At 31.5% G+C, this 11649-nt stretch overlaps 1 protein-coding gene across 1 annotated transcript; it reads right to left on the minus strand.

Moving 5' to 3' along the window:
• Nucleotides 1–1662: 1662 nt before the first annotated feature.
• Nucleotides 1663–8602, minus strand: LOC110992917 (adhesive plaque matrix protein-like). Its single transcript, XM_045628725.1, has 3 exons — nucleotides 8544–8602; nucleotides 8397–8433; nucleotides 1663–4094 (listed from the first exon to the last, which is right to left on the minus strand). Exons 2-3 carry the CDS (start codon nucleotides 8412–8414, stop codon nucleotides 1998–2000), a joined length of 2115 nt encoding a protein of 704 aa, XP_045484681.1. The 5' UTR covers nucleotides 8415–8433; nucleotides 8544–8602; the 3' UTR covers nucleotides 1663–1997.
• Nucleotides 8603–11649: the final 3047 nt, after the last annotated feature.

The raw sequence follows: 11649 nt of genomic DNA on the forward strand, positions 1-11649 counted from the left end.
CAAAAATACTTCTATGTTTATTTACATTTCAAATCCAAGTTTAACTCAATATTGATTATATGTTTCGAACATAAAAGTACCTAAATATGATTAGTGTAATAATTAAGTTTACACCGCTACCGCATCTTTATAATTCATAGTTTCTAAAACTATCAAACATATAATTTAGATAATAAATTTGGCTACTATTAAAATTGTCAGTCAATCAGAAAAGCCTATCCTGCTTTAAAGTTATTTGAAAAGATAAAAGTAGTTGACGAAGTTTTGCTCTGCAAATTTTTAAAGTAAGTATTCGCTTAAATAATAAATATGGATTATGTTTATTATTAGGACATGGATTTTAGTAAAGAATAGATAGATATAGTTTTAATATCTTCTTCGATGATATTTCATGATTGAATAAATGGGGCAAACAACAAAATCAAAGTTTGTTTCATGTAAATTCTGATATTTTATTGAAGGACCCTAAGTCGAATTGGATCGGAAATACTTCAGTGCGTAGCTGGTTCCATATAGTTATAGTCATACTGGTACAAGACAACCAAAGGGGGTGAAGCGGCAATGTCTTCAATGCTGAAAATTGAGCGTACCCAACGTGCCATTCTTAAGATATCCTATAGAAAACCTTTCTACTACTCAACTTTAAAATTGTACATTGTACAATGAATCAAAACTTTTAACTGTGAGACAATTATACTTAATAGCAATATGTAGACTTTTTTGGAAACAAGCAACCGCCGCACCAAATCAAACTAAACGCAAACCTATATATAAGCCTTCTATTCGCCAACGCCCACCCTTCGTTTTCTCTTTCTGAGTACCTTCCATCTTTAACCACTTTATTAAAAACAAAATTATCACTAACATTTAAAAAGTCACATTACATACATTTACTAAAAATCTCAAACAATATCTTGTTAACCTGTCCTATGCTGATACAGAAAATATTCTTATTATACAAAAATAGTTTAAATATGAATGTATTATGTAGAAATCATTAAGTAAAATACTGTTTACATGTGAAAAGGAAGAGACTGGCTGCCCACAACACTGGGAATCCTACTGTAGGGGCCATTGCACTTTAGTTTATCTTAATACTCCTGTATAATATGTCAAATAAAGATTTCTTTCTAGGTAATAATCCGAACAACTCCTCAGAATACTCTCCGTCATAAATGCGATAGACACATGTCACATTGTTGACGACATCCCATAGTCATAGTTTTGCATTTTCAATATGACTAGAGGTTTTAAGATTTTTTTAAATTAACCAAACTAAAAATTTGTGATTTTATTTTCTTCCTAACTAGTACCTGCGACTTTTTGTAATTCTGTTTTATTAAAAAAAGATTAAGAGTATGAACGAATACAAACATTAGTATTGTTTGTAAAATGTTTGAACTACTGCCTGATTCTGATTCTGATTTAGAATAGGCTCCTTGACTGACAATTTGTTATATATAATTTTTATCAGGCGTTTGGTAAATTCCCCTCAGGTACTTTTACCTATTAGTAATAATTGCCAACATCGTGTACATATAAATGCAGCGACCGGCAGGAATATTGTGTACAATTTTTATCTCATTAATTTCTGCTAGCGGAAAATCAATTAATAAATGATACTATTAGATTATATGTATGGATAAAGATAAAACAAAAATCTGAATAAATTTTTTAATCAGTAACAATAAAAAATGTTGTAAATTTATTAATTTCATTAAATATATTGCACGCTGAAAATGACAGATTTTATTCAATCATCTGACTCTGAATAAATAATACAATTCAGTTTCATAATACTTTTAAGTTTTACATTGCCAAAACGATATAATGACATTGATTTGGATAAAATATTTTTGTAAATCATCCGTTCTCTCAATCTACCATTCCGTTGTTATAATAACATCATTTATTTAATTGTAACTTAGAAATTACGCATACTTTATATTAACATGACCTAATTTTAATGTTCTATTTACAATTATTTTAATTTATCTTTATGTTGACTTCTTGTCAGTCCTTTCATTCTTTTTGACTGCTTTAGAAGCCGCTGCTTTATTGTCAGGTTTAGCCATTCGTTTTGGATGGCTGTGGTAATTTCTAGGATAAGATGGCCTAGTAGGCACTGGTGGTACATATTGCGGTCTAGTGTATTCTTCTTCTGGCTCCACATCGTGGGTGTAACGGCCTGCGTGGTTGTAATGCATCGATTTAGAGTTTACGTACGCCACCTTATCGCTTGTGGGCGATTTAAAGACTGTCTGTGGTACCATTATTCTATATTGCGACTGGTATTTTGCTGATGGCATTGGAGTTACATAGCTAACAGCTTGAACGCTAGGTTTTGAGTTCTGTGCAGCGCTATATGAGTTAGGAAATACTGCGGCAATCGTATGATCTTTGCTGGGATAGTTTTCTGACAGTACTAAAGCTTTTGGCCTTTCAGGTTGTTGGGGTTGATATGTGTATTCTTGACCAGAATTAACGCTACTTTCTTCGTACTGTTCTGAATGAATTAATCTTGAGGGGTAAACTGAAACCTGCGCTTTTTGACCAATTGAGCTTTGAGTATATGAGTTGGGGTCAATGGCAGCCTGTTCCTTTGCGTTTTCTTTTTCCGCTTCATATGCAGAAGATGTGTCTGATGTTGTGTAGTATGAAGATGTTGGATGAACAACGCTTTGTTGAATAGCGTGATGAGAATCATAGCTATTAGCTGGGTATTCTTGGATTGTTTGTTCCGGTACTTTATGCTCCACAACAGAATGAGTTTCATGAACATTGGCACGTTGGTCTATAGAAGTATGCACATGCTGATATTCAGGTGAAGAAGATGGTTGTTCATACTGAGACTGAACGTAGTAAGAAGTGGGTTGTGCAGGTTGTGGCATATATTGATATTGATACTCGTATTGTTGTTGTGCAGGTTGACGGTACAAAGATTGAGACTGAGATTCATAATTTTGTGGGCTATAACTTGATGGATATCTAGCCATCACAGGTTTCACAGCTGAATATTGTACTCCAGAATAGTCTGACTGTGTGTATGAGGGCTTAACATATGGATGAGAATAGTGTGGTTCACTTTCCTGTGGAGAAAGATTTGAATTTTGATACGCCATTATTTGTGGTGCAAATGAATATCCTTGTTTTTTGAAATATTGATTAACCAATTGCTGTAAGTTTACATTGTTGAGATAAGATGATAGAGGATAATTGTTTGGCAGGTTTGCGTACAATTCCGCTGAAGGGTTTTTAATTGAAGAACTTGGAATTCTGAGTACTAACACTGGTACAATTCTTTGGCCGAGTTGTGATTCGTGAGACCTTAAGTGATCTTGAGTCAGACCCGCGCTCTGGTATTGAGGATTTGTTAGTAATTGAGAAGGATCAACAAAGTAATTTGGCATAACTGTAGGAAACTGGGCACTCAATCCAGAAAATTCTTGTCCATTATACGTAGTATAAAGAGTTGATGATGGCTCACTACCATAAGTAGGAGGAGGTGGTGTTTTAAATTCAATTTCAGGCTTTTTGTAGTCGTAAGTAGTTTGCTGTTCTTTAACGGGTACTAGTTCAAACGCTTGTGATGGCTGTATTTCAACATTAGTCGATGTTTTCTGATAATTTTCGCCATTTTCTACGTAATGAGAGTTAAAGGTGCTCTGATGTGCAGGAATATCTTCTTGAGAATATGGATAAATCATGAACTTTCCCTTATCTTGCGCTGATTTTCCGAAATAATTGTACGTATATCCATTATTCGTCCGGTATCCATATCCGAGATTAGCATCGATTGTTCTTTTGCCTTTGCCTTTTGCTTCAGTATCATTCACTATCTCTATGGCAATTACTGCTGGAAACGTTAATTTTTTCTCAGAAGTATGTGTTAGATTCTGATTTCCAACTTTGTTTTCAGATTCCTTGCTATCACTAGGAATTTCAGATTTCACACCAAACTTTTCTTCGACCTCTCTTAAAAAAATTCTTTCTTCGTTTGTGAGGTTCTCTGCTTTTTTAACTGTTGCTTCAGGCTTGTATTTCTTTGGATCTGGATCAGCTACCGCTATTGTTCCGATCACGCAGCATAACATCTGAAATTATAAAAAAAATGTCATAAAGAAAGTCGCTAATTAGTCTGCTGATAAATAACTACTTTTACTCCAGGAATCATAATCTGGACTTCGGCGTATGTGTGCAAAGAAATGCACCCAAGCTTAAAGGCGTAAAATACAAAACCAACAAACATATATGATATTAGTGTGGCATAAGAATTAATAAAAAAAAATACAAGATGCAATAACTTTATATAAATAACCAGTTGGTATCTTAACTAGTTTACATAATATTCATTGCAATGCCAATGTCTAATTTGCTTGAGATGAAATCTTTACATTGCTACATAATTACGTAATGAGAGAAGAAATAATGATATATGCTTCTTCAAATGGTGACTATGTAGAAATGTGTAAAGTTGTATCACGTATTTTTAACGAATCAACAATTTTGATTGATTATATAGTGAAGACAGATAAGACTCAATAAGACAATTACATTTGATTGTCTGCTTAAGTCAAAACAAATACTTAAACTTTTATTACATATTCAATTTTAATATTTTCTCTAATTTATTGATGACGCGCTATTTTAATCATTTAAGTAGATTCAATATACTAAGTATGTTAAAGCTTATGTTGTTTTAGTTAAATAATTAGTCGTCGTTTTATTCTAGAGAATAAATCAACATTTACACATTCATATTTGTATTATATAACTCCAATTATGCGCAAGACTTTGCCCCGGTAACCTCATGCTTTTCTCCAAATCATTTGGCATAATTAAAAACCTTAATTATTCATAAACGTTTAATGTTTGCATAACATAGTTCCGTTATTTTTTAAGACAGTTCTTACGTTTTGTAAACAAATCATTTTGCAAAAATATGAAGGAAAAATGATTTTCGATATTTCATTTTCATAGTTATTACAATTATATAATAATTTTCTAAATAAGCAGCATATACGTAATATGCATTATTTGTGCAATGCGATATGAAAGTTTCGCGGTGAATCTTCATAAAGAGAAAGTATTGCATCTGAATTGTTTATGTGAATGTTTCCTGTATAATCCCTATGTCATACAGTCATCATCGTTTATAACAAATCAAGAGTAAATTACTTCCAATGACTGTATCACTTTTAGTATTCGATTTGTGCTTATCTCACAAGTCCCAGCAAATTTATACTATGTACATATTAGATTCCACAATTTTAAATCTAGTTGATTGATCGAGGAATCATTGTTATAGATTTAACAATGGTGCAGTTTACTCTTTAATAAATTTATTACTATGTCATGAGTTCAAAAGGCATTACTCACTTAAAATTACAAAGAGAAATGTGCCATTTACAGTGAAAGATTTTGACGCTTATAATTGTTAATAATAGAAGAACAATAGACGGTAAACGATTACATCAATCTATACGTCTATTCAAAACAGAATTTATATAAATTGTTTTCGCAACGATGATTCTTGTTTCGAAATTTGTAATGTATTATTTAATAGTTGAATGTAGCGTTTTGAAATGATAGAGAAGGATTGGGCAGCTTTTCTTTGACTGTTTGCCTGACATATTAAGTAATAGATTAGTGTGAAGTAGATTCTGACTGGGTTATAATTTGTTGCTACATATTCTGGCTTTAAGTACATAGAGCTAGTGGCAACCGCGAGCTCAGCGAACGATATAACGAGTAATTGTAGAGAATAGCACAATAATACAGGAGTGCCATCTTGACCTCAACAAACCACTCTTCTAACGAGAGCAAATGATCTTATTAGCTATTTATAATCTCTTGATTTACCACCACCTGTATTTTATCGAGTAATAAACAATGTAAATTTTTGATATTTATATAATATTATATTTGTTTAATATGCTTCTATGTCATGCGTTATTTAAATAAACGTTTATTGTGAATAATCTTAATAAGAGATTTATAAAAATGTATTTTGATTGATTTTGATGGTGGAATATTGATTCTTATTGCAAAAGGAATGTTTAAAATAAGATAAACATTTTAATGTAAGGATACCAGTGGTACCTGGTTTATTAGTAAGCTAATTAAACATATCTTAAAAAAATTTAAGGAAAGATGACGTATCCAGAGAACCTAGATTAAGTAAAATTCTAAAGAAATAACTTCAATTGATATGAAAATCTAACAAAATAACATACATACTTGTTTATTTCTAATGGTCGAGCACTCTAAATAATATTCAATATAAAAAACTAAAATACTTTTCCGGCTTTTGTAAAAATTTAAAGTCAGTTCAATATAATAATTCAATATAATACTATTTAAAAAACTCTTAGTTAATTTTCGGAACATAAACTACAGGAATTCTACCAGTTAACATGTGAATAACGTTTTCATATTATGGTATATTATTAAATTGCTTCTATTAATTATTCATTATTGTTTCTTTGTATTGCTTGTTTTCGTTTCATGTTATGTAACTGTTTAATATTGGTAATTGCTGTATTTTTATCTAATAATGCCTCTTCCTTGCATGCTGTTGTACTTTTCTTTCTATTGTAATGAACAAGCGTTATGTATTATTGTATTAGTATATTTTTCTATGCAAGGGGCCGTTCAAGTATTACGTAAGAACTTTAGGGTTTGGGGGGGGGGGATCTTTGATTATCCGTTACCGTTTTTTTTATATGTTACAGGAGACAAACATGCTGGAGGCTCGTTTCATGTTGAGTGACACACCCGCACTGTCAGAACGCTCGCCAGCGCTGCCAGCCTTGTAGTAATCGGGATGCTCTTTTCAAGGAACTTAAGTGGAATTGATTCGGAAGTACGAAGTGTTGGAACGGCGGACGTCAAGGTGATACGGATGGTATTTTGTAAAATTGATAAATGTCTAAAATGTAAGTTACAATCAAAACTAAACAAAGACAGATCAATCAACAAGAGATTGCAGAAGGCGGTTAGGTAAACAACTGCGCAGGCGATTAAGAATCCAAGGAACAAACTACCAGGCCCTTACATAGAGAGAGAGTTTTAGAATCATAGTCGATGCGAACATTATATCGCAATTAAGTAAAATTCAAGTTGTTTATTAACTGGTTAAGTTTATTAATATTTGCATTAATAAATTGTATATTGTTGACTGAAACAAATTGATTCATAATGTCCGATAGGGTGTTTATTTACAATAAAGACATTGTGTGATAACTATTTATCAGTGATATTTGCAAAGCCAAAGATAACTAAATAGCCGAATTTGAATCTCACTTTGATTCCTAAATATATACTTTTGTAACGGTTCAGTATCACACCAACGAAATTAGAAAAACCACAAAGCATTACTTAGCTGTTTGAGATTTATAGTACGTTAAAAAATCTTTTATCTTTGTGCATTAATGTCCAGCTATAAGATTTTACTGACAAGAGTGTTACTGTTATTACATGCAAGTTTAGGTTAATCAATACCCGTTTAATTATATTTTATAGGTTTGTATGTAATCAGCCTTATCTTAGGAAACTGTCTAAAGGGACTCCTTTTAATAATATATTTTATTTATTACAGTTTAAGGTTAGTTATTAACTTCAATTATATTTTTTATTGGTTTATTGTTTTGAAATGATACATTACTTTTATCAGCCTTTATGTCGTCCAAGACATGTGCAATCAATTAAAAGCTGGTACAATAAAAAGGTTTTTATAACGGTCAAAAGATTGCATACAAATATCTAGGTAACCTGGCAATGCAGAAATTGTACCGTTATTACGAGCACAAAAAGCCAGACACCATTATCAGTATTAACGACACGAAAAAGTGTGTACAAATTTACAGTTTATCAAAGATATTACATTGAAGCCATGTCCAATGCCCTAATTTTACCAATATAAAATAAAGTATTAATGGATATTAAAACACAGTTATCAAGCACCAGACAATGTTAGCGTTATAAAAAACCCAATTCGAGTCCCGTTCCATAATAATTTCAGTGAAAGAATTAGTTCCAATAAAAAAAAAGTTGGGCTTGCGGTTACAGCAACTCTTCTAAACTCCTGAATTTGTAAGTTCTATCCCCGACACCGTGTACCAATTGACTTTAGATCTATGTCATTTAACAGTCAAAATAACATTGTGAGCCAATATACCCAGAAAGTTTTACTTGGTTTTAAGAAAAGCAAATGATCAAGAAATGGACAGAAATTTGAAAACGTTGTGACACTAGTGTATTTTTTATGTTATTTAGTTTAAACAAACAAAAAATAGATCGTTACTAGTTAAGGCTCTATACACATAAAACCAAAACCGTTACTAAAATTATATGTTGAAGAAATAATGAATACTAAGCATAATAAAGATATTTACCAAAATGAACCACCGCATCGTTGCTACCGGACTGCTTCTGTCAAAAGAAAACCAACACTTCACCACACAGCACTAACACGTCAAACTTTTTAAGCTATTCTGAGCTTTAATGCAAATACACAAAGCTCTTATTCCAAACAACCGTACCTGATTTCGTGTTCGTGTCGAATACTAAAAGCAATGGGTTCGTGAATCACACTGTTACGTTCTTTTATACCTCGGAAGAGTTCAAGATGCGCCATACGAAAGCACGCCTATCTCTAGTCGAGTATAATTTGTACGACAGATGTAATTGCACTTTCCCTTCTGAACTTGACAGAACATTGACACTTAAAGGGCGAAATTGTAAGCAGGTTTGATTGCATCTGGTATAGTATTGTTTAAGAGAAACATTCTAACAAGAAGTTTATTTGCTTGATTTACAAGACGTTCTAATCGTCTTAAGGATAACAAAAGGGTCGTAACAGGTAGGAAAAATACTTCTAATTATAAAAATATTTGTTTGATCTTAAAATTTATTTAATACATTTTATAACCTAATATAATTATTATAATAATTAAGTTGCATAAATTAATCCACTTAAAATAGTATAGTAAATGGTTGCCCTGTTGTAAATTTAATACTGTTGCAATATAAGGTACGACAAACGAGGCACTTACATTCGTTGAATCTATCATAAGCCTTGAATGGTTGGCGCTTTCAGTTATTTGCATATGTATATTTTTCCGGCTATTTAAGGCTATAGTATCAGAGTAATTTAGAAATACTATAATAATATTCAATATTTGTATAGCTCAATGAACATATTCCTTATACAATGCCACAGAATATATATCATAATTTTAAAAGCCGGCAACGCACTCGTGATTCCTCTGAGATGGACTGGAATCACTTAACATCAGATCCTGCCCGTTTTCCCCCAGTTTAATAAAAAGAAAACTCATAATTAAAAAAAACACACTCTTCGAATAACGTTTTTTTGCTTGTATTTATTAAAAAGTTTAAAAATTAAATTAATGTAAAGAACAGTTTATTGTTTTCATCGTTATATTCAATTTTGTGTACATCATTGACAAAAACCTGACATTCTGTTTCACATTTGATTAAATCTCCTTCACGTAGTCATAGACAAAGATGGGAACGTCTCTCGCCATTTTAAAATTAGTCTATTATAATAATTATGCGTTAGAGAGATCACATGTAACCGAGTGTTGTATAATTTAATTAATTCGTTAGACTTTAGTTTCTATTTTAAATGTTTAACTGTTTATTTTATATAACCTAGGTAAATTTATTAATCATCGTTCACGGCAGGTCGTTTTAGACTGTAGGGCCCTAAAACATTGAAATAAAAACAAATCTATTAAAAGCGGTGTAAAAGTATTCATTTTTTTGTATAAAACTGTCTGAAACTTTTTTTTGTTGTTTAAAGTACTTATAACATGCTCTATCAAGCAGATATTATTATAACAAAATAATTGACAACATTATAACAATACCTTTAATATTTTACTGTTTTAGTTTGATAATATATTTTGTTTAGTGTATATATGTATGCTTGGGTTATCTGAAGGAAACCGCTTTTAGCTGTAAGTCCACTTATTTACATTTGTCTTAATTTATTTAATTTTATGTTGTCTTGTTTTGTTATTGTGATGTAAATAAAGTGTTACTATTATTATTAAGCATAATAGATATAACTACTTAAGTAATTTTAACACCACTTAAGACCGTAATCAATAAGGTTATTGTAGCATTCTCTCATTAACTATTCAAAATCATAAGCAGTTGCAAAAGGTTTCCTGTACCGCCGGATATCAAACATTCTCACAGTTGTCACTACGAATCGAACCGTGATAATTCCCACAGTTCAAGATTTTTTAATACGATGAGACAAATTTTATGTAATATTTTATTTATTAAACTATTTAATCACCTTCTCACAAGTTATAGATCATTGCCGTGTAATCATTTCAAGGGGAATAAAATAAATAAATCAAGGGCGCTACACCTTTAGATCCTGGCCTCAGATTTCTGAATCTGTTTCATGATCATTATTAATTCTAATAGGCAAGTAGGTGATCAGCCTCCAGTGCCTGACACACGTCGTCGACTTTTTAGGTCTAAGACATGTCGGTTTCCTCACGATGTTTTCCTTCACCGTTCGAGCAAATTTTAAATGCGCACATAGAAATAAAATCCATTGGTGCACAGTCGAGGATCGAACCTACGACCTCAGGTATGAGAGTCGCACGCTGAAGCCACTAGGCCAATACTGCCCACATTCAAGAGGAAGGTGATTCGATTTTTAAAGACCTGCCTTGAGGTGCCTTTAAAATATCGGAAAGTATTTAGACCATAATTATGTTTTCACGATAATTATAGATATCTTTACTGTTCTTATTAGTATTACATTGTGATAATTAACAGGACAATTGAATGCCTATTTTAATATGCTAGATTGTGCAGTTTATTATATAATTAATCAATCTGAATGCTGTTACTACGCAAATAAAAGATTTATTATTGTTAACTTTTATCGTTATTTATTTAACACAAACATAGTGTTATGTTTATCATCTTATCGCAAGCTAACGATCTTTTTGACTCGATAATCGAAACCGCCGTTTGCAAGGTAATCTTTCTCTATACATAATAATCCTCATATGTTTTGATATAATACATTTTTTAAGGGGAAATGTGCTTCATTTTTTTTATCGCAGTTATCTTTCGAATTCAGTTATTGTTGCGATGTGGTCTTTATATTAATAATATAATATAATATAATATAATATATTTATTTATTTTCTCACAAAAACAAAAACATATAAAAACATATACAATAATTGTCATTCTTATTTGGATCACTGCTATTGCTTAAGTGAGACTGATGCCTGCTAAAGGTTGTGCACCTGAGTTACAGGTCATCAGGCCTCCACTTCTTCGAATCGACAAAATGATTATATGTAAAGAATAGACAATTATATTAATTATAAGGAAACCACATGGTGTATGCGTGTGTGTTTGTGTATGTGTGTGTTTGTGTATGTGTGTCTGTGTATGTGTGTGTTCTGAATAATTGACGTAAAAATATTGCACAATTATACTCCAAATAATTATTAACTAAAATTTACATAAAATTTGTGTCAAACTTTATGCTCAACTATTTAGTTATGATAAGCATTTTCTCGGTAACCTCATAGTTTAAGTCTAATAGCCACAGTGTAACCGTCTTCTTGCACTCATTTTTTG

Source organism: Pieris rapae, chromosome 6 (genome assembly GCF_905147795.1).
Source record: "Pieris rapae chromosome 6, ilPieRapa1.1, whole genome shotgun sequence".
Classification (NCBI taxonomy): Eukaryota; Metazoa; Arthropoda; class Insecta; order Lepidoptera; family Pieridae; genus Pieris; species Pieris rapae.